General features: G+C 36.3%; 1 protein-coding gene across 3 annotated transcripts in view; it reads left to right on the forward strand.

The window, feature by feature from the left end:
- The window catches only part of adgrg6 (adhesion G protein-coupled receptor G6), a 52145-nt gene continuing 27639 nt past the window's right edge, over positions 1–24506 (forward strand). For all 3 annotated transcript variants that reach the window (XM_073816933.1, XM_073816934.1, XM_073816935.1), the window contains exons 1-5: positions 1–260; positions 4328–4416; positions 13770–14123; positions 16565–17185; positions 23166–23231. In XM_073816933.1, coding sequence (XP_073673034.1) covers positions 259–260; positions 4328–4416; positions 13770–14123; positions 16565–17185; positions 23166–23231 — 1132 coding nt within the window. In that variant the 5' untranslated portion in view covers positions 1–258. The remainder of the gene's footprint in view (positions 261–4327; positions 4417–13769; positions 14124–16564; positions 17186–23165; positions 23232–24506) is intronic.

Here is a 24506-nt window from a genome sequence, read left to right on the forward strand (position 1 = left end):
AGGACAGTTTTGTCTAGTAAACTCTTGTTAACGCTTTACCCAGCATCTGTCCGCTCGGAGAACAGGTTCATCTATCAAAAATAGATCGCGCAGTCAATTTAAGAATATCTCCAATGATGATATGTGTTTGTTAAGCACTGGCGTGGTGCGCAAAAGTTGATGGTGGGCTGCCTCTCTCTCTCTCAAAAGTTCTCACAAGTTGTTCTAACGGGAGAAGAGATATAATGCTTCTTCAACGAGACGAGCTTCAATGAAATAATGTAAGTCACTTTTTTACGTTTCTTTAGAACTAAATCTCAAGTCTTTTGGTTTTCCCTGTTTAACTTTCGCTGACAATAAAGTGCTCTGATTAGTGTAAAAAAAAAAGAATTTTGATACGTTTTAATAGCCAAAATGTTTAAAACATCGTCTAAAATGAATCATAATAATAATACTATTCAAAACTGAGTGAGCTATGCGCGTGTTTCATTTATATATAGTTGTTTTTATTATTATTGTAGACAACGGTTGATGTTTAAGTAGGTCATTAACTTTTGTAAATGGAAAGTGCGAACAGTATTGTTTTATGTATAAGTGCTTGTGTTGTATTTTAGGTACTTTTATATAGAAGAGTGAATATCCATAGCTCAAAAGAATGGGTGTCACATTACAATGCTGGTGGGCAGATGAACTGCTTATTGGACTTTTAGATGACCGCAAATAAAACAGTAAACAACTAAATAGCATTTAAAATGTCTACGTCTAAATTATAGCTTCCACTCATAGTAAGCTTCCTGCCTACACAGCGTATTTACTGTAGGCATCACAGACATTTGATGCCCAACTGTCTACTTGATTTTAAGGCTCAACCGTGAAGTAGGTTAATGTGGAATTTCTTAGGTCATTAGATGAGATGAGCTCATGTCAGAGAAAAATGAGAAGATGATGAATATCCCATTTACCTGAGGAGCTGACAGCTGTGGTGTTTCTGAAGTTAGCGAAGTAATTAAAACACTGTTGACGTGTTGATGTACTTTTCAGTTAGCCTACTTTTAAAGGTTTAACATTTGTTAAACATTAGTAGCTGATTATAAATGTTGTTATTTTGCGTTATGAATTTCTGGCGACTTCTGGAGCTGCTGTTTCTGGTTTTCCAACTCATTTTTGCCATGATGAATCAAGTTCTTTATGCTGCCTGCACGGTTCCTTGAGTCGCTGACCCCATTCATCTGTATTTACATATGTTTAGGGGAGCATTCTGAACAATATTCATATGTTTCCTAATGTCACGTATTACATGAATTTTATATGGTGATCCAAATAAATGGCCTCATTCTGTTCACTCTTGATAAACGCACCACCTTACAGAGATGATATGAGGCTGTTTATCTAAGGCTTACAAATATGTAGTAACATTATGATTTGTAACAATGATTTATTTCAGGGTGTTGACTTGCATTCCTCTTAGATAAGATTCCCTTCTCATGTCCTATTTAATGATTTTATTACTCCGTTGTGGCCTACTAATGAATGCTACTGATGGCATGTTGTGGTTGTTTAATAAAATATGAATTCAGGGCCCTGTCTATTGTCCTGCAGACTCCTTCTGTCTTCGCTAAACTGTACTGTGGGCTGAAAATAGAGATCTCTATTATCTTTTGACAATGGTTGTTAAAATGAAACAAGATCTCGGGACCTCACACGGGATCTAGTAACTTCACACACTTCAAGGCTTGGCAACAAAAGCTTACAGACTAGATGTTATTAACCGTAGTATCAAATGAAGCATTGCGATAATCTCATTAAAACATACTCAGTACTCAGATGGAGGGAATTTTCCGTCCATTTATAATAATGACGATATTTATCACCCTAATCCTTAATACAGACGAACAATGCCCAATTAAACAAACAATGTCTTCGTCCGAATAACTTACGAGGTCTCCAGTGGTTCTCATCTCCCGCTGGAATCTTCATTTTCCATGGATCTCGGATAATGACTCACCAGAAGGAGTCCTTCTCGGAAGCAGATTTCAGACCAGGGATTGTTTGTTGATCTCCAATTTCAGATTTTGCATCTTAATGTGGTTTGTAGTGAAAAGTCACAGATATCACAGAAGTCACAGGTTTTCTTTATGTTCTGATGCCCTGATCTGAATACACTACCAGTCAAAAGTTTTTGAACAGTAAGATTTTTAATGTTTTCAAATAAGTCTCTTCTGCTCACCAAGCCTGAATTTATTTAATCCAAAGTACAGCAAAAAAGCTAAATTTTGAAATATTTTTATTAAATGTAATTTATTCCTGTGATTTCAAAGCTAAATTTTTAGCATCATTACTCCAGTCACATCATCCCTCAGAAATCATTCTAGTATTCTGATTTGCTGCTCAAAAACATGTATTATTAATATTATTATTTATAAAGCTGAGTAGAGTTTTTCAGGTTTCTTTGATGAATAGAAAGTTCAGAAGAACAGCATTTGACTTCAAGCATTTGAATTATATAGTGTATAATGTTACAAAAGCTTTTTATCTCAGATAAATGCTGATCTTTCGATCTTTCTATTCATCTAACTATTCTGAAAAAGTGTACTTAACAGTTTCAAATATTGATAATAACACAAATGTTTCTTGAACAGCAAATCAGCATGCCAGAATGATTTCTGAAGGATCATGAGACTGGAGTAATGATGCTAAAAATTCAGCTTTGAAATCACAGGAATAAATTACATTTTAAAATATATTCAAATAGAAAACAGTTTTTAAATAGTAAAAATATTTCAAAATTTAGCTGTTTTTGCTGTACTTTGGAATAGCAGAGAATATTTCTTAAAAAACTTACTGTTCAAAAACTTTTGACTGGTAGTGTATTTTAGATATCAAGTGTAACATCAAGATTTTTTGTTTCTAAAGAACCAGTTCTTGATAAAAGAATCTACTTTTCTGAATCTACTGTACTCTAAAGCTCCACTGTAGAGCCATTATTTTTGAGTGTTGTTTGTCAGCTTCCCTTTCCAGTAAACTTTCAGTTGGAGTTTTTTCAGCTAGCCGACAATCTGTGATAAAAAAAAACTCTCAGAAGGACAATTTTAAAGTTGAAAACCGATGCTGATAGTGTCAGTAGCTTCTGCTAGAACAGCACAGTCTTTTTTATGGAAGAGTGAGAGCAGGGACACCTGGGCAATGCTCCATACAGTCCATTATTGTGGATCTGAAGAACCAAAATAGTGATCCATTCTGAACAGGTTTTAGACTGCAATCATTGCTTTTAAGAGGATGTGGAGTATGTTCCTTTGTACTGCATTTCTCAGCATCCTGACCTCTGACCTTTGAACATGGATCAACTTTGGATGGTTTGTGTATTGTACTGTAGGTTTAAGAATAGTTTAAAGGGATAGCTGTATATAGAAGTCATACAAGCCTGTATTTTCACAAACGTAAACCTTTGGAAAAACAGTTTTTTGTCCAAACTATGAAAGTCAATGGAGTACTGAATTTCAAAATAATTTCTTTTGTGTTCTAAACAGTCATGAGACAATGACAGAATTTACATTTTTTGGATGAACTGTCTCTTTAAGACTGTCAAACAGCTTTGAGAACAATAGTAGTTTTAAGCATTGTCATTTTCTTTTTTTAGATACTGTTTTTCTGTAGCTAAATAGCTTTTTCAAGATATGCTTCTGTAGCAGCTATTTTTTTTACATGCGTGAAATGCTTTAATAAATACCACACTGTATATAAATGGCTCTCTTATGTTTTTTTAGTCTCTGCTTTCCTGTCATTTCAAGCTCTGCTTTGTAAATAGTGGTGCACCCCTTTGTAAACCTCACCATCCGTGATCTTTTTCAGCAAACTTATTATGGCTGACGTGGGAGAGTGATTAGTCATTATGTAACGGGGCAGTTTTTGCATGGCTGTGGTCACTGTTCTGACAAGAAAAAAATGGTTTCCATGCCACAAATACATAATTTAAACCTTCAAAGTTCTCTCAAATTATAGACGCATGAATAAAGATATTGTGCTCCTGCGTGTGTGCGAGAGAGTGAGAAAAGCTAATACATGAAGTTTATGCCAGTATGTCTGTATGAAGTGTTTTAAGTCAGTGACTAAGAAAACCAGAAACAATTCATGACGCTGTTTGCATTTTGTTGTGCGTAAATAAAATCGAATGCATTTCCAAAGATCCGTTGCGTCAAATGATGTTCTCGGCCCTGACTGCAGTCCGTTTAATGAAACCCCTAATGCAGTTGTGGTTTTCGTGTATTTACACTGCACTAAAATTACATGTAAGTAATAAATTGAATTGTGGTTTTGTTTTGAAATTTAATTTGCTAAATCTGATTGGCAGGGTTTCGTTCATCAGTGGTAGGTGGTGGAGATGGAAGTTCCAGAATGCTCTCGCAGTTCTCCTGCTGCTGATCTGCATCTTGACCTCAGGTAAAGGAGCTCTGCAATCATAAATGTAAAATGTTATAATGCAAACGGTGTGCTATCTGAAAATATAATCCATAGTTAGTTTAGTTCACCTAAAAATTCTGTCATTGATTACTCTCCATCATGTCGTTCCAAACCCATAAGACCTTACAAGTTACAAGTTAAGATATTTTTGATAAAATTGATTCATAGACAGCAACACATCTACCACATTCAAAGCCCAGAAAGGTAGTAAGGACATTGTTAAAATAGTCATGTGACATCAGTGGTTTAACCATCATTTCACGAAGCTACGAGAATACGTTTTGTGCACAAAGATAAAAAATATTGACTTTATTTAACAATTTCTGTTTACAACATATGTTCACTGACAAGGAAGAGAAGTTGTTATTTTTCATCAAACATATCTTAATTTGTGTTCTGAAGATGAACGAAGGTCTTACGGGTTTGAAACGAGGATGAGTAATTACAGGATTACTCCACTTCCAAAATAAACATTTCCTAATAAATTTACTCACCCATGTCTTTCTTAAGTATTTTGAGGAATACATTAAAGGATTTTTCTCCATATAGTGGACTTCAGTGGTGCTCAACGGGTTAAAGGTTAAAAATGCAGTTTCATTGCAGCTTCAAAGGGCTCTCCATGATCCCAGACAAGGAATAAGGCTCTTATCTAGCAAAATGATCAAGTAGTTTCTAAAAAAAATTTACAATTTATATACTTTTTAACCTCAAATGCTCGTCTTGTCTAGCTGCGATGCGCATGCATACTCTATGCACTCCAGTTCAGTACAGTTAGGGTATGTCGAAAAACTCCCGTCTCATTTTCTTTTCCATCTTTAAAATCGTCCTACATCGCTGTAGAAGTACCGACCCAGTGTTTACAAAGTGAACGTGCAAGGAGAGTCAAACACCCTTTACAAAAACAGTTTACAAAAACAGACAATTTTGAAGTTGGAGGAGAAAATGAGATTTGTGTTTTTTGACATACTCAACTGTCTTGAACTGATGTGCATCGCAGAGCTAGACAAGATGAGCATTTGTGGTTAAAAAGTGTATAAATAAAAAAAATTTCAAGAAAATTACCAATCGTTTCGCTAGATAAGACCCTCATTCCTTGGCTTGGATCATTCAGAGCCATTTGATGTTGCATTGAAACTGCATTTTTAACCTTCAATCCATTGAGCACCATTGAAAAAAAATCCTGGAACGTTTTCCTCAAAAAAACGTAATTTCTTTGCGACTGAAGAAAGACGTGAATATTTTGGATGATATGGGGGTGAAAGTGGAGTAATCCTTTAATGACAGAATTGAATTTCTGGGTGAACTACCCAAAGTTCTGATCTAAGTTTATATGTTTACTGATTGCTCATCATGCTAATCAACATTGCTTCCATTTCATTAATCATCTTTTTCCATTTTCAATGTCTTATTTCATATTTTCAATGTACTTGTTTGACTGTTTCTCTATTTATTTTATATATGCATGTTTTAAACGTTCTCTTCAGCTTATGTTTGTTTAATCGACTTTGTCGCTTTTCTTGCTCTTTATCATGCTTTTTTAAATCACCTTTAACATACTTTTGTTGTCTTTGTCCTTGCATTCTGTTCGCTTAGAACCAGTTATACATTTTTTTTAAAATCAGTTTAGTTGTGAAGAAAGATCTACATATATAAATAAAACAGGACCCAAGAGTGAGATCTGGTTGCACAGCATGCATTGGTGAGGTAAACTATTTACCGTCACTGCTTCTGTTTGTTAGCCAGTCATTACGCACAACGTTTGTAGTTGTTTTTGCGAAGCTGACATAATTGTCGTTACGACAGTTTCTCCTGAGACCGAGTTATTATTCAGACGTGTTATTAATGATTTCAGAACTAAAAAAGCATGGTCTTAACTGGCAGCTTGAATCCTTAATCGGCCTGTTGTTGCTGAATTGAAGTTCCCTGTGCGCCGCATATGAAAAGCATGTGTCTTTTTAATATTAGTCGCATACCATGGCTCGGCTGATTTGTTCGTACTGTTATATTGGTCCAAGAAGGAACGTTTACGGTCTTTGGATGCCTGTCAGAAATGGTTTAGAGCAAAGATCAGATTTAATGCTGGGAATCTGCATCAGGGAAATTTCTAAAGCGCTTTAATAGTTTAAACAACGGACAACCGAGTGCTAAAAACAATGAAATTCAATTAATATAAGCCACAGCAAAAACAAATAATGGAATAGTGTTGTGCGGACAAGGCCAAGAGCAATTTCGAACATCATTTTTAGGACGTCCGCCTTTCTTAGGCGTTCCAGACCTCATTTAGATCACGCCTAAATCGAATGTAGTTCAAACTTGGAAAATTCTTGCTGAAATAACTTGTCAATTAGATATGATTTGTCCTGTTCGGTAAACAGCACACACAGACTCTCAATTTCAGACGTGGACTCTTTACTGTCCTCGTGCAAGAGGTTGTCATTAAAACCAGATGTGATTATGGGCCGTAGAGAGACCAGCCCCTTTGTGCATAAGTTCACAATATGCTTTTGTTGCTTGTTTTCATACCGAAACCGCAAATGTACACACAACTTGTGACATGTTTGTTCTTGGATGGCCTTGTTTTTCTGCCATGCTTCATAAGCCAAGGAGCCACGGGTGTGTTTATAGAGTTAAATCTCACTGGATCCTTAGAACAGCTGCTTTGTGTTGATAAAGAGCAATGCAAAAAAAAAAAAAGGGAGCACAAGTAATGGACTTAATTAAGGAATAATTCCCCTGAAAGTGAAAAGAATATTATTTACCCACCCTTATGTCAATCTAAGCCTATATGATTTTTTTTCTTGATTCCATAAAACATGAAATGAAATGCTGGGCAGAATGTCTACGCTGTTTTCCCATACAGTAAAGGCAGATTTGAAAGATTATGATTCAAAATTATAAAAAACCTCATAAAGCTGTCATAAAAGTAGGCACATTTATATTTTAGTGTAAGAATTATTGTGGGATTATAGGGCATATCTCATGGATTGCTTTATTGACCTTCACTTCATCAGCAGGCAGAACAATGCTCAAATCCCATATAGCAGCTATATTATATTATATTATATAATATTACAATTTTTTAATATTTATCTTATTTTATTTTTATTTTACTCCTGTCATGAATAACAGTACTTTTATGGTCCTTTTTGGAGTTTAAATCTCATTGTTCTGTATGGAAAAAGGACAGCTTAAGACTAGGGGTGTGCGATATTGACAAAAAATAATATCTCGATATTTTCTGGAATTTTATCGAGGACGATAATTAGACAATATTTTGCTGAAGTGATAGAAATTATTCTTTTGAGTCAAATTCTTACATTTAATCAGTCGATTATAATAATAATACATTTAGGCTGTTACCAACAAATTAAATCAGTATAAACAAAATTCATCTTTGCAGAAATTGCATAAGAAGTGGCATTTAGATGTATTTACACATGTTAATGAAGCTATATTTGAAATTATTTTAAGAAAAGATACTTTGAATGTGAAATTAAAACCGCCAGTAGGTGTCGCTGTTAATAAGTGAATCATTGCGATTGAACCGAATCATTTAAACGGTTGACTCTTTCAGGAACAAAACACTGTCATGTTGTTGCTCAGAGATGCAAAACAGTACTGTGGCTGTGTTTTGAATGCTTTTTTGTTGGCGAAATTAAGCAAAAACAGGAAATATGTTGTCTAAAACATAAGTCTTTTAATATTAACTTCTTGTTTATTGAACTGTTGTAAAAAACAGGCCTGCTGCCTCGTGCCTACGGCGAATATACAGCCATATCTCAAATCTACTCGTGTGATATTGCTCATATATACATGTTCTGCCCACATATCTTGAATTATGTGATTATTCTAAATGCATTATAATGTGAAAGAACGCATCGTTTAAACAACAATTACGATATTATTGCAGACGATATATATCGTACACCCCTAGCTTGGACATTCTGCCTTGCATCTCTGTTTCTTTGTCATGACAGAAAGAAATATCACAGGCCTCTGTAATGACAGAGAGGTGACTAAATGCTGACAGGATTTGCATTTTTGGGTGAACTGTTAATCGACCCTTGGCGAGATGAATGCAGCACACCTGAGGTACAAAGACAGCAGGTAAACTGCCAGAGAGAAATGAGACACTTCAGGATTAAAGCTTTCACAAAATGTGACACTGCTGAAAGGGCTATTTTTAATCTCCCAGGCCTTTTTAGTCCGAGATCCATGTATCTGGCATTTCATCTTTTGGCCTCTTCCCTAAGCGGCCTTCTTCTAAAAGGACATTTTGAGATCAAAGCTCTCCTTTTCTCATGTAAAATCATGCAGGCATTCTTTCATTGACCTTCACTTCATCAGCAGTCACTTCACAACACTGTGCAAATCCTATCATATCACCAGTATTTTATTTTATGACATGACATGACATAAATAAACTATGCTATGCTCTTGAAACATATGTGACCCTGGACCACAAAACCAGTCATAAGGGTCAGTTTTTTAATTGGGATTTATACATCATCTGAAATAATCGAAAACAATAAGCTTTAGATGTAGATGTATTGTTTGTTAGGATAAGACAATATTTGGCCAAGATACACCTATTTGAAAATCTGGAATCTGAGAGTGCTAAAAAATGAGAAAATCACCTTTAAAGTTGTCCAAATGAAGTTCTTAGCAATGCATATTACTAATCAAAAATTAAGTTTTGATATATTTACTGTAGGAAATTTACAAAATATCTTCATGGAACAAGCTCTTTACTAAAAATCGATAATTTTGACCCATACAATGTATTGTTGGCTATTGCTACAAATATACTCATGCTACTTATGACTGGTTTTGTGGTCCAGGGTCTCATATTATTAAGCATTATTATTTTCCCTGCAGTGTTGAGTTTTACTGTAAAGTTTGACATTAGAAGTTACATTTGTTTAATTTCTTTTTAGCACAGTTACACTCAACACATAGTAGTGAAATTGTTAAAGTCCATTATTAAAGTCCCCATGAAATCAAAGTTGAAGTTTTTTGGCTTTTAGTATGAATATGTTAACCTAATAATGAAAAAACTCGCATTTAGATGATAAAAGCATTCAAAACTTACAGTCTCCAACTTCCACCAATATGGATCAACGATTTTGATGACATTACCCTGCACTTCAGCTTTCTGTCCAATCGAATGCTCTCTTGAATCCGAAGCGCCCCACCCCCTACGCTAAATAGATGCTGAAGCTGCGGCTGAAATCGCTCACTTGTTTACAGAATTAGTATTTTCTGTATAGTAAATGGCACGTAGTCCACTATAGGGATAGGGAATGATTCACAATTTACGAGACAGTGTAAAAATGCTTTTGGTTGGGGCGATGAAATCTGGCACACTGCTCTGGTCCAGAGACATGATAGCACAGAAAGGGTCATATGCGCAAATCACAAAACATATCGGACCCATTTGAATTCTACACAAAATGCTATATTTTATAGCGATATGGATGAGATTGTGGCTATCATATGCTGTCAAATGCGGCTTTGCCGAACTCAGCGGCTCTGGCCCAAGCTGTGATTATAAAGGAAATGCTATTGGCTATTTAAAGAAAGGGGCAGGACTTTATTTGTCAGTTGAAATTACGTCAACACTGAGTAACGCTGCATGTTTTAAATCACTTCAGTGGACCTTTAAAGACGTTTTTACACATTTATACATATATGAACAAGACCAATTGTACTTATTTTAAATGATCTCACTAGTAAGTAATTGACCTTCAAGTGGAGTAATCCTGTTTTGTACAGTTTGTGCGAATAAAATTCATTTATAAAGGCAGGTGACGTGTTCGGTTCCCCTGACACGCTACTGAGATGAACCCGTCCTGGGTGGGAACCAGGATCTGAAGAGCAGTATGCGATATTGTGCCAGGTTAGAGCTGTGGCTTCTGTAGCACAGTTGGTCATGCCGCTTTTTACTGTGGCCCACTCCGACAGCTTTGCACACAACTATAAAACAGCAGGATATTCCAGTAGCGTGATTCCGTCCAATAGTGATTTCAGCCTCTTTCTGCAAAACACTCACAGGCCACTTGTCAAAAGCTGATCCCATTCCTTGCTTGTTTAAACCCCAGGCATGGTGGAGGAAAGAATGATCTTTTTTTCCTCTCACCTCTTTCCTTGTTTTTGCTGGACAACTGTTATGAATTTTCCACTGTTTTCTCTCCCAGGTGTGTCGATGGGGTCTTGTTTGTGGTCGGGTTTGTAGTGACCCAGTTCAGACTGCTCTGACATACTGATTTGTGCGGTGTATTTGATCCTACAGAAGGGACCAGGAGAACGCAAATGTGTAGAAACCTTAGCTTATGCTCCAATAAAATGGGTCTGCTATACATTTATAAAGTGTTGTTTGCCTGTAGAATGTCTGCTGGCTTTTCATTATAAAATGAAATGAAAAAAATTAGGTAGTTAGCTGTATAAAATCTATTTATTTTAATTGTTTTAAAGTTTACAACTTACAGCGATACAGCCAAAGATCGTTTCGCCTTGAAGCCATAACACATAACGTGCTATACTTTATTAAATTCAGAGCCACTCTCCAAAAGTCATTTTTATCACATATTTTGACTTTTTTTTTTAACTTATTAGGTTTAATTTAAATTTGGCTTGAATGCTGGCACAGGGCTATGGGAAACAAGCGCATGCGAAAATTTCTTTAGTGTTATTCCATTAAGAAATGATCCGTTAATTTAGTTCATTTAGAAAACTTGACCTAAGGCATAATGTTTTCGCAAGAACTTTTTATGTACAGTGGTGGCCAAAACTATTAGAACACTAGTATTTTCACCTGCTAAAAAATGGTTTTAAGTCAGTTATTTCTATCTTTGGCTGTAGTGTGTCAGTAGAAAACATCGGTTTACATTCGTTTAGCCATTAATTGTTACAATCCGGTGAGATTTTTGTTTGCACAAGACTGACAACATCTAGTGCTCCACAGAGATCTGATTTCATCATCGTCCAGTCTGTCTGGAATGACATGAAGAAACCGAACAAACTGAGACAAACTAAATTCAGAAGATCTGTGGCAACGTCTCCAAGATGCTTCAAGAGACCTACCTGCAAAGCTGCAGTACTGTTAAAAGTTTTAGGCACTTGCTGTAAAATGAGGATGCTGTCAAAAATAATGTCATTAACGGATTTTCTTTATCCATTTACTTCTATTAACTGAAGTAAATCAACATTTGGTGTGACTATCCTTTGCGTTTAAAGCAGCTGTTGCCCTAGTTTTTCAGGTAGCTTTGCAGGTAGGTCTCTTAAAGCATCTTAGAAATGTTGCCACAGTTCTTCTGGATTTAGTTTGTCTCAGTTTGTTCGGTTTCTTCATATCACAGACTGGATGATAATGAGATCAGATCTCTGTGTGGAGCACTGGCTGTTGTCAGACTCCTTGTGCAAGCAAAAATCTCACTGGATTATTACAATTAATGGACAAAAGGAATGTTTGGAAATGTAAACTGATATTTCCTACTGACACACTACAGCAAAAGATAGAAAAAAATGATTTAAAACCATTTTAAGCTGGTGAAAATACTAGTCTTCTAATTATTTTGGCCACCACTGTATGTTAGTAATTTATATCCCGATGGCTTTGTTAAAGATCAGTCATGTTTACCTTGTAGTGTATTTGTTTTTTTTTTACCTGACTTAAAGTCATAAGAATACTTAAAGGGATAGTTCTCTCAAAAATAAAAATTATTTCATTAATTACTCACCCACATGTCGTTTAAACCGGTAAAACCTTCGTTCATCTTCAGCACACAAATTAAGATACTTTTGATGAAATCCGAGAGCTTTCTCACACTGCATTGACAGCAATGCAACTGACACGTTCAAGGCCCAAAAAGGTAGTACAGACATGGTTAAAATAGTCCATGTGACATCAGTGGTTCAACCGTAATATGAAGCTATGACAATACATTTTGTGTGCAAAGAAAACCAAAATAATTAATAAATTCAACAGTTTCTTCTTCTCTTCCATGTCAGCCTCTGCTGCGCATTCATGAGAGCACAAAACATCTTTGAAATCTGTATCCATTAAATCACAAACACTTGCTGTGAAATTAATACCAAACCTTTCTACCAAATTTGTTAGAGAGTGAACACATTTCATCATGTGCAAAAGTAGTGATAATGGGCATTTATGGGTTTTCATAAAAAGGCATCTTATGATTCTGTGAACGCTTTTAGATGTCTGGCCATTTCTAAACAGAATCAGGAAGGAGAAAAGTGTGTGGTTTTGGCTTCTTGGCAGTTTGGATTGAAATGTAAGTGGTCTGAAATTCAGCTTTCGTATCATCTGTCCACTCTGGTGAACTCAAGGCATGTAATGACTCGGGTCTCTAATGAGAGCGCAATCTGCGGTTTCGTTTGTGTCCCCTTAAACAGAAGATCATTTCCCCTTTCTAGGGTGGATGCCCTTTATCCCTTTATCCTACTATTAGAGAGCAGTTCTCATCATTGAAGTGCTTTAACTGTATTGTTCCCAACCTGGAATCTGTGTAAAGCCAGCAAATCCCATATTTCCTGTTTCTCCTGAGGTATGATTACTATACCTGCGAGTTTCAAACCAAAATTATTTATTTATTTTATTTGCAAATAGTGAACCCTTTATTCTTGGACGTTTCATGCAAAGACTTTAAAAATTTCATGCATGAAAATAGGATTTGTCGTTCTCAACAGTAGCATTACTGTAAAGGAAAAATTGTTTCTGCCGAAAGAAAAAAACATTATGGAATATTATTTACTCGGAGAACACATTATAAATCATCAAAATTAGTTTGTCCTTTGACTGCTGGAATGGGTTATGAAATTTAACCCTCAGTAATGTTTGTTTACTTACATCAAACTTGTCCTGAGGAAGCCACTGCGTCTTGAGAAAGTTTAATTGCTCAGCGCTGCTCAATTTGCCAAAATGTGTTGTGGTTTTTGCTTATGTGCTTTTCGGGACCGCATGAACGGAGGCTATTGTCTCTTAAGTCTATTTTTTTTCCATTGATGTCTTCACATCCGAGAGTTGCCTTAAGGGATCTAAAAGGATATGGTTGGTGACGTTGATCGTAAGTCAATGAAACGCTTCAAGATTCTAGGTTGTCTTTATGGGAAAATGTCTCCGGGATTCCACTATTAACTTCCCATATTTCGCCCAAACTCGTTGTCTGTTTCCCTCCCGTTCTCTCCTTGTCGATGCACTAACCCAGCGGCTGTCTAAATGCATCTTCCTGTCACCTGAATCCTCTCCTGTCCTTGGCCTCTTCTAATACCTGTCCTTTGCGAGCTGAAGTGACATGTGACCTGTTTGCTTGCAGTAGCACAGAGCTGCCAGAGTAGCATCAGCTGCAATGTGGTGCTCACCGACTCCCAGGGCTCTTTTACCTCCCCCTGCTACCCCAATGACTACCCACCCAGTCAGGCCTGCAAGTGGACCATACAGGCCCCGACCGGCTTTATAGTGCAGATCACCTTCCTAGATTTTGAGCTCGAGGAAGCGCACGGCTGCATCTATGACCGCATCGTCATCAGCACTGGCACGAGCGAGGCCAAATTTTGCGGCTTAACACCCAATGGACTAACTCTCAACTCCAGTGGCAATGTGATGGAGGTTTCCTTTAACTCAGACTTTAGTATCCAAAAGAAAGGCTTCCATATCAGTTACAAGCAAGGTATGTTTAAGACATGGCGAGCTCTTTAAAGCATGTTTATGTTTTTTTTTTTTTTATTAATGATTAGTTTTAAAGAATAATTTTATTTATTCATTTTATATTCATATTTATTTCATAATTTATAATTAAAGAGATTTTTAATTAAACATTTGTATTAATTTATGCTTTTGTTATGGTTTATTGGATGCCATTTTTTATGATTTGCTATGATTTTGTGGCTCCAAAAAAACTAAATATTTCCACATGAGAATAAAAGCAAAAGCAGTGTTTAATGTATCAAGATTATTATCAAGATTACATTGCTGAACTCTACCGCTCTGTTTCATATCACAGCTGCTCACATCATATTGCTTTGCCTTTCACTCTATCAGTATCATCTCATTGTGTTCTTATGACCACGGTCACAAATATTTAACTATATTGAGTTATGTTTTCAGTGTTTTGCAGTTTTCAGTCTGAAAAGTATTTTAATCTGTGTTTTCTTTTCTTGTTTATCAGAAGAAAGAAAAGGCTAAAAAAAAAGGCTAATTTCTTAATTTTATTTGTGACAACATAAGACTTGTTTTCAGATAATATATATTACATTAAGCAGTGTAGGAGAGTAATGGAATTATATAATTTAGTTGCAAAATAAATGTAACTAATCTGTTACAGTTACGGAGAAAAAATGGATTGTTACTTTTGAAAATGTTAGTGATAACAAAGGGGGTTGCATCGGATTTTTTTCACACACATGCAGATTTGATTTCTTGCATTGACTGCTCTAAAATATGAGACACTAATGTTTTAGAAATGTAGGACATGGAATAGGATGTTTTAATTTTCTATTTGGGTTTGTGCATATGCTTTATTTTTGAAATGAGCTGTTTCCAAGGCATTGTTAGATGCCAGTGTTTAATGTTATAGCTATGCAAAGATGTGATTTTCAAAACAGTATCATAGCTATTAAACAATATCTTGTTATAATTTTAAATTCGTATTATTTAACCTCAAAACGATCTCAAAGTAAAAAAGACTCTAAAGTCTGATTTGGTGGCTGTGCTTTAAAATAAAGTTATTATTAATCATTAAGTCGTGTTGAGTACTACTGTAAGGTTAACCCTGCCTGCTTTAAATGTTTGAAGATAAAAATGATTAATAGATTAGAAAAAAGTAAAAAAAAAAAAAAAAAAAAAGTAATCAAATGTAATCAGTTACATTACTTTAAATAGGGTAACTTGTAATCTGTATTATTACATTTCCAAAGTAACTGTCCCAACACTGACATTATATTTGATGCCCACTGGCTTAGTTTTTGCTGCTTCTTCATAAATATATAGATGCTGTTTTCACCTCAGAGTAAAAAGTAAAGCTGAAGTCATTACTCGAGTCTTCAGTGTCACGATTCTTTAGAAATCAGTAATATCCTGATTTGCTGCTCAAGAACTATTTTTATTATTATTATCATCAATGTTGAAAACATTTTTTGGTATTATGCAAAAGAATCAATTTTAAAAAGCATATTTTTTTACTCTGAGGTGAAACAATAAACTGCAATGTAAAGTTGTTATGTTGATGTAACAAAAACACATGGTTTTCTGTAGAAGTTTTGAAACAAGGAGAGTTTGGAAAGTCACACATTGTATTTATTTAGGGTTGAGAGTTTTTTTGTGAACAAAACTAAAAATTCCTATCTGTACACATGCCTAGGTGGTGTAGCTCATTATCAGGCAACAAGGGTGCCTGTATAAATTGACGGACACAATTATGTTTAATGAAAAAGCACACACTCCTCCAAAATAAATAACAACCTGCAAAAAATAACCTTTGTTATAGAGTCAGACAGGTGTGAAGGTACCCATTAGTACCCAGTCGCTTACAGATTTAGACACTGCATTTTCTATTACCTTCCCAGTTTGAAATGAAACACCTTTGAGATCAAGCTCATTAGTATTTGGCGTTGAGGAATCAATAGCGTCAGATGCCTGGTTTTGTCAAAAAAATATGAATATAGAGTGCAGGGATCTAATAGTACAACTGGAGGTGTATTTTTCCATTCCAAATGACTTGTGGTTTTTATATCGAGACGGCCAAAAGACACAAACTTCCACCAATTTAAATAAAACATGTCAGCAAATATGACTTAAAAGAGGTGTTTTAAAACGGGCAAGAGAATATGCCTGTCCGGTTTGGAAGAAGTTTAACAGGCTTGTCTTAGAAATGAATACTTAATATAACGTTCCTGACAAGCTTGGATTATTTTCAGACATTAATGATTCTCTTCTTTTCTCATATTGTATTATTTTTATATTAGCTGATTCACATTTGAATTGAGTCTGTGTTGTCCTCTATAGCCAATATGGAGGTCATAGAGGTTTGAATTGATCATTTTCTATTCCACAATAACTAAGAAAGCACATAAGTGTTGTATTTTAAGATCTAATGGTTTTTCACTCTTGCAGTGGCAGTGGCACTGAGGAACCAGAAGGTCACAATGCCAAAAAGCGGCAAGAATGTAGTGAGAGCAGCCAATTCGGTCTCCATTCCTACTCTCTCTGCGTTCACTGTGTGCTTTGAGATCGCCCGCACGGCCCAGAAGAGCACAGAGACCATCTTTACCTTATCTGACGCCTCTGGCATATCCATTTTAGCGTTTGAGAAGACCGTTAGAGGCATGGAGCTGTTCATCAACAGTTCCTACTGCTCTGTAAATGACCTGTTCACCAGCTCAGACATCACATCCAGCATGGCGCCCATCTGCCTCACCTGGACCAGGTCCACCGGCCTTGTGGCAGTGTACTTCGGAGGCCACTATCGAGCAAAAACCTGTGCAGCCTCTCAGCTTTACACCTTGCTGAGTGGGGGAATCCTCCAGCTTGCAGGAAAAGGGTCAAGCTCGGTCAGTGTGGATGATCAGAATTTGGATGGCTTCATGTACAATTTCCGATTGTGGGATTACGCCATGCCCTTCTCCAAGCTGTCTGCCCTCACCTGTGATTCTGTGGGAAATGTCGTTGACTGGGATCATCGCTTCTGGAGTATCCCAGGCAGTTACACGCAGACTGACAGCACCCTCAGCTGCAGTGAGTATACGGTTTTCAGTATATTGTGCGGAAGCTGCTTTATGATAAATAAGCTCATGGACACTGTTACTCTCCCTTTATATTTGACATTAGATGAATAGTTCACCCAAAAGGAAAATTGCGTCATTAAATACTCACCCTCATTTTGTTCCAAACCCGTAAGACCTTTTCGTTCATCTTCGGAAAACAAATTAAGATATTTTTGATGAAATTTGAGAGCTTTCTGACCCTGCATAGAAGCTACGAGAATACTTTTAGTGCGCAAATAATTCAAAAATAATGACTTAATTCAACAATTTCTTTTCCAGTACCATGACGTATGCACATGCATCTTTGCGCACAAAAGTATTGTCGTAGCATCATAAAATTAAGGTTGAACCACTGATGTCACATGGACTATTTTGACGATGTCCTTACTACTTTTCTGGGCCTTGAACGTCGTAGTTGCATTGCTGTCTATGCAGGGTCAGAAAGCTCTTGGATTTCATCAAAAATAACTTAATTTGTCTTCCAAAGATGAATGAAGGTTTGAAACGACATGAGGGTATTTAATGACATAATTTTCATTTTTGGGTGAACTATCCCTTTAGCAGTGGAATGGACGTTACACAAGGTATAATTAGAACAATTTGTTGTGATTTCAGATTAATTTTACAATACAAAATTTCAAACATTATAAAAAAATAAAGAAATAAACCTGCAAAAGAGAAGATCAGAGGTAGATAGTGTTTGGAAATGCAGATACATGAGAGTAGCTTTACACCAACAGAAAAGACTTTGCGTTTCTTACGCCACACTCTATGTAAATGCACCCAAAATGGATTAAAAACACATTTAGATGTGGTCATAAATTAAATCTTACCACATTCAACAAAGATGTGCATGCTGATGTTGTTTTGCTAACCACACAAGCACTGTAAGTGCTGTTCTCCATTTTTCGTCATTGCATCACACTGGAGACGCACTCCAGTGATACTTTTCAGATACGAATGGATGTTAATGCTAGGTTTAAGGGTGGCTATTTCTTGCGCACTTTCTAATAAAAAAAATGCAGAAAGATTCTTGAGAACCATTTCTCGTCGCGCTACCTACGGCAGCACTTTTAAAGTCCTTCAAATGCCCTCCAACTCTCAGCGTACAGGAATGAGCTTTGGGTGGAATAGAGGAAAAGCAGGCATGACTCACATACATAACAAGCCTCACCAGGGACTGCTTTCTTCCACTTAGTTAGGTTCCTGAAACTCTAGATGCCCAGCACAGCTTGGGTCAGCAGCCCATGGAAAAAAGTGTCGCTTCAAACCATGGCACCTCAGATCAAAAGCATTAACTCGCTCAGTAACTTTCTGTGCTCTAAGACAGATAAAGCCATATGTCCTGTGTGAACATTTGGTCTGTGTTAGTCTTGGAAGTTGCGTTGGAATTATTTTCTCCGGATAACCTGTTAAATGGCCTGTTAAAGGTACTTCCTTGTCGGGAGGACATCAGAACAGAGAGGCCACTGATTCCTCATCAGAGTTCCTTTAGATAACTGATCATATGCAAATCATTAGCAACACATTGTGTTTTTATGTTAATATACAGTGGGCTTCAAAGGTCTGACTCCACATGTGAAAATAAGAAAGTCCACATGTGAAACATTGTATGATTGTAAGCATAAATGTTTTATTTGATTTGCTGTTTCGATTTATTTGTTTTTATTTATTTGATCAAAGACGTTAAACTGTTTGGTTCAAGGTTTAATTGGGTGTTGATTCCAAGACTTTCAACATGGCCTCCCACAGTATATTTGTTTTCAAAGGCTTTTTAATTATCTGTCAGTTTTTAAAGCAAGATGTTCTGCATTCCTTTGACAGATACTGTATGCAACTTACATATCTCTGGCTGCTTTGAATTTAATTGTATGCTTATGCTAAGTAGTTTGGAAAGGCAACTAATTTCTCATCTTCTTTTGCAGTCTGTTTCCCAAATTGCATTCACTTAACAGCTTCAACTAGTGGTGAGTGTACTGCTAACATGCCTAATATGTGTAATTGCTTGCTTTAAGCTGTGAAGGTAATGCATGAGGTGTCATTCGACACGTGTTTGACCTGCAGATGCTTTTTCACATAATAGCGTATTTTCTATAAAATGTGCTAAACTAATGTTCATGTTTAAGAGTATATAGTTAAAAGGTCTTACTGATGGATAAATAGGTGAGCTAAAGTTTATTGGAGTATATTTATATTTATTTACTCACTCTCATGTCATTTCAAACTGGTATCATTTTCTGTACTTTTTGCTTTTGAAGAACACATGATGAATTTTGAATATGATTCATATTTACAGTTTAAGTCTTCTGACATAAGCACATCTGGAGTAACTTTACCAGCTTTGTGAATTTTAAGTCTTTATTCACTGATTACCGTAACTGCGTTTCTTGAATGAATCATTTATCCTGATTTGTGAACTGGCTTACATGATTCTTTGAGAAGATCTGCATTTACATTTATTCATTTAGCAGATGCTTTTATCCAAAGTGACTTATAACTGAGGAATTCAAGTGATTCATCATAAAGAGGCAAATAAACACAAGAAGAAACACAACGTTATTTAAAAAAGTGCACATCGTTTTATACATATTTTGGACTATGGGGGGCACCATGGCACCACTTGTTGCTATTTTTACCACAAAACAACCCAGAATACACAACTCGGAAAATAAAATAATAATATGACGACCTCAGTTACTGAAAGAGCTTGCAGGTGCCGATGGATATAAGCAAACTAAATGCCGTACTGTTGATTTTCCCCACAAGGAGTCTCAATGCCCCGGATATCAAGTTAAATTTGCATTGAGAAACTCCTTTGGCTATGGCATCATGACAAGCATTGGCATGTTTACATCCTGCCAGGATGGTATCTAGCGTTTCTTGTCTCTGACGTTTGTAAGCTCTTTCAGTAGCTGTGGTCTACTAAAAGCCTCAAAGGCATCAGGGCTGAAGTGGAGAGAACAAAGATGCAGGTCTTTATGAAATTTTATTCGTCCACAGGCATCTTCCCATTATTTTATCCTTGTTTTATCATAAGGAAAGCAGTGAAGACTTACACCGCTTCTCTTGATGCCCTTTGACTGAATATTATAACTAAAAGCTGCATTGTATCAGTATTTTTTTTTTCAGAGTTGTCCTGTGCACAAATAGCAACAGGTAGCGCCAGTAGCTCACCGAGTGCAACTATTTCAAGTCACCCAAGATATGTATAAATCTATGTGGATTTTTTAAATTGTGTATCTTTCATGGGTTTTCTACTACATACAGTATTTCAGTAAGAGACATCATTATGTTATATTAAGCTATACAAGTTTTAAAGTTCACTTCCAGAACAAAAATGTACAAATAATTTACTTACCCCCTTGTCATCTGAGATGTTCATGTCTTTCTTTCTTCAGTCGTAAAAAAAAATGTTTTTTGAAGAAAAAATTTAGGAATGTTCTCCATATAGTGGACTTTTATGGTGCCCAGCACAGCTTCTTGGGGTCTTGAACTTCCAAAATACAGTTTAAATGCAGTTTTAAAGGGCTCTAAACGATCCCAGCCAAAGAAGAAGGGTCTTATCTAGCAAAACGATCGGTTCATTTCTAAAAAATTTTTTTACAATTTATATATTTTATATACATCTCAAATGCTTGTCTTGTCTAGATCTGCGTAAACACTGTGTATTCCAGTTCATAACAGTTAGGGTATGTCCAAAAACTCACATCTCATTTTCCACTACAACTTCAAAATCGTCCTACATCGCTGTTTTACCTTTTTTTGTAAAGGGTGTTTGACCCTCTTTTCATGTTCACTTTGTAAACGGTGGAAGTTGGAGGAGAAAATGAGATGGGAGTTTTTCGACATACCCTAACTATATTAACCTGGAATGCACAGAGTTTACACGGAGCTAGACAAGACGCGCATTTGAGGTTAAAAAGTGTTTAAATTAGAAAATAACCAATTGTTTTGCTAGAAAAGACCCTTCTTCTTTGACTGGGATCATTTAGAGCCCTTTAAAGCTGCATTTAAACTGCATTTTGGAAATTCAAATTCGCAGGTACCATTGAAGTCCACTATATGGAGAAAAATCCTAATATGTTTGCCTCAAAAAACACAATTTCTTTACAACTATAGAAAGAAAGACATTAACATCTGGGATGACAAGGGGTGAGTAAATTATCTGTAATTTTTATTTTGGAAGTGAACTTCTCCTTTAATACCGGGGGTTCCCTTTTAATGGTGCTTGTTTTTTTCATTTTGGAGCTTGACAATCCTTTCATTATTTTGAAATAAGTAGAAATTTCAGAAATGTACTTTTTTTGATACTCCACTACAGAAAGTCATACAGGTTTGGGACAAAATGAGGGTGAATAAATAATTACACTAAATGAACTATCCCTGTAATGCATTCTTTTGTTCCATTCATTTTTGCCGTTTCAGCACTAGACGTCTTTCAGGGCATTTTTTCTTTTAGCAAGCATTTTTTTGACCTTGACAGGAGCAGTGTAAGACCCCCTCAGCCTTCTGCAGACAGTTAGACGCTGGAACCTATGACACATAACTATTTCCTTTGCTCAGTTGCAACCAGCTGTGCTTGTGATGTTGGCATAAAGTCAAGAGGCCCGTGAAGTTGAGCCCGGAGCAAAACTAATGCTGTCACTAATAAGCATGCTTTTAAAACGCTACCCTCCCCTGTTTTTCCATTGGCTACTCATGTGGTTCCCTCTCATCCTTTGACAAGACCAGTGGGAGACGGCGATCCCACCTTGCATGGAAACGCAGCGGAAGAGCCTGTCCTTAGAACAGCTCAGGTTTTTTCCCCCTCAACCTGCCTTTTAACACCAAACTTCAGGATGATCAGAGGCTCTGTGCTATAACACTAGACAGTTGTCGCAATGTGACGTCTCCGTTAATGTATTTAAGAGCTCTTAGAGTTAGTCTACTACTTCATTCCTATGATGTGCTATGGATTAGTTCCTCTGTGTATTTTGACACCTAAATCAAATCATCTTGGAGTTTTTCACAAATGACTTGTCCTCAGAGCTTAAGTCAAAAGTTTATTGTGTTTGAAAATGTCAAAATAATCAGCTTTTGTTGAAACCAATCGGATTTTGATTTACATTCAGTAAATCCTTTAACCACCAGGACTCTTAAAAAGTGGAAAATATCAAACAGATTTGGGAAAACCTTTAAAATCTTGGTCTGTGCAAATGGTTTATTGACCAAACTTTTAGTCATTGCTCCAATCCCCAGACATGCTCTGATGAGTATTTCATTGACTAAAGCTTAACCAGTAGATTTGCATTGCAAGTTGAGGTTTTGCTTTTGCGGATTGCTTGGCTTTTAAATTATACTCAAGATTTGGTTTCTTCATGCATTCAAGCATGTTGTTTAGACACCGCTTAAGCTTTATGTCAGAAAGCAGCAGATGAATTGCAAGGCTTGAAACAAGATGCAATTTGGTATTTCACACATCCCTAATGGATTTGTGTTGAGAAAAGGTGGCATTCCTGGGCCTCGATCAAACCAGCCCGCAGAACATTTCTGTCATTCAACTGTGGCAAATTATTAAATTCCACCTTTAAGTTTCTGATGTTCAAGTTTCAGTCTGGACATTTTGAGGTCACATTCCATTGTCAAAGCCCAGAGGAGTGCTGGGAAATGTATCACACTTTTACAATCCAAATCTTGTCCTAAGGTAGACTTTTCTGACAGTGCTTTGGGAATGTCCAAGTCTGTCCATCTCAAAGTTGAATTATTTAAAATGTATTTTTTGGAACTTAATACAGTATTTAAGCTAGATTTTATAGATATTTTCTTGAATTCTGAATATAACATGTGGTTTCACAATGTAAACATGAGGCATTCCCATACTGGCTATTATTTAGTTTCACTTCAGAACTGTTATTTTTCAATCATTTATTTCATCATAAAATGTCAAATGGTAATTTTCAAATCTTTCTTAGGCACTGCCGTAGCAACTCTTTCCCCGGGAACCACAGGCTGTGCTTCCCCTGGACTTGGCTGCCCAGGTAGGAAGAAATATCTTTATTATAACTTCATGCTGAACACATTCCTCACAAACATGTTTTACTAGATAATAAGTTGACCCATTATAAACAGTTATTGTTTAATTAAAGTCTTGAACTTATAACACATTTATATGTTATATTCGCTTGTCTCTTAAAGGGTTAGTTCACCCAAAAGTGAAAATTCTGTCATTAATTATTCATCCTCATGTTGTTCCAAAGATGTAAGCCATTCGTTCATCTTCAGAACACAAATTAGGATATTTTTGAAGAAATCCAAGAGCTTTCTGACCCTCTATAGACAGCAACGCAACTACCACGTTCAAGCAGGGCCATCACTAGTATCCTCAAAAAACTGTCTATATTTTAAGTTCAAGTAAACAGTTGTGAAAGAAATTGGATGTGTATTATTAAATTGGATGCATTGTCTCTTAAAGTGACCATGCATTTACTATCTGCTGTCAGTGTCCTTAAAGGGGTCATCGGATGCAAAACTCACTTTTACATGTTGTTTGAACATTAATGTGTGTTGGCAATTTGTGTACACAACCACCCTACAATGATAAAAATCCACCCAGTAGTATTTTTTTATCTTTAAAAGTAATATCCCCTTTTTAAAATCAGGTCATTCTCAGCTTCTTGTCGATGTGACAACACACCAACAGAGGCTGCTCCCACGATAGTTGATTGACATGAGTGCCTTACCTTAGACCCGCCCTCACCGAGCTGAAACAGTCCGATTCCAATCACCATTGTGTCGACTCAGGTGCAGGAAGACAAGAATGTCTCAGATTGAGCGATTGAGGTGTTCTGTTGTTGGATGTAATAATGAACATAGCAGTCGTCATTTACTCCCGACATCTCAGCCGCTGAAGACGCAGAGGATTAACGTTACTTTCGTTTTTGAAAGGAAAGCGCCGATCTTGATTTACATATGCATCTATGTTCGTGCGAATCATTCGTGATGCAGCTTCACCCACAGCAGAAGTGAGTATAATGGTTTTTTATGCATCTTTGCAAATGGCCTTTTTTAATAATGTGCTTGTTAGCAAGTTTCACCGCTAAATGCGGCTAAAGTAAACATTACGGCTCATCATCCCACAGCAGAGAGGGGCGGGGTGAGCAGAGCTCATTATCATTTAAAGGAACATGCAATAGAATAGCTCGCTATAAAAGGGCTGATTTTGACAAAGTAAAAAGAATGTTTTTACACTACTATTGAGATATTCTAACCAAAGTATGTTATAGACTTCTCATTAAGACCCTAAAGAATCATAT

Source organism: Garra rufa, chromosome 13 (genome assembly GCF_049309525.1).
Source record: "Garra rufa chromosome 13, GarRuf1.0, whole genome shotgun sequence".
Taxonomy (NCBI): domain Eukaryota; kingdom Metazoa; phylum Chordata; class Actinopteri; order Cypriniformes; family Cyprinidae; genus Garra; species Garra rufa.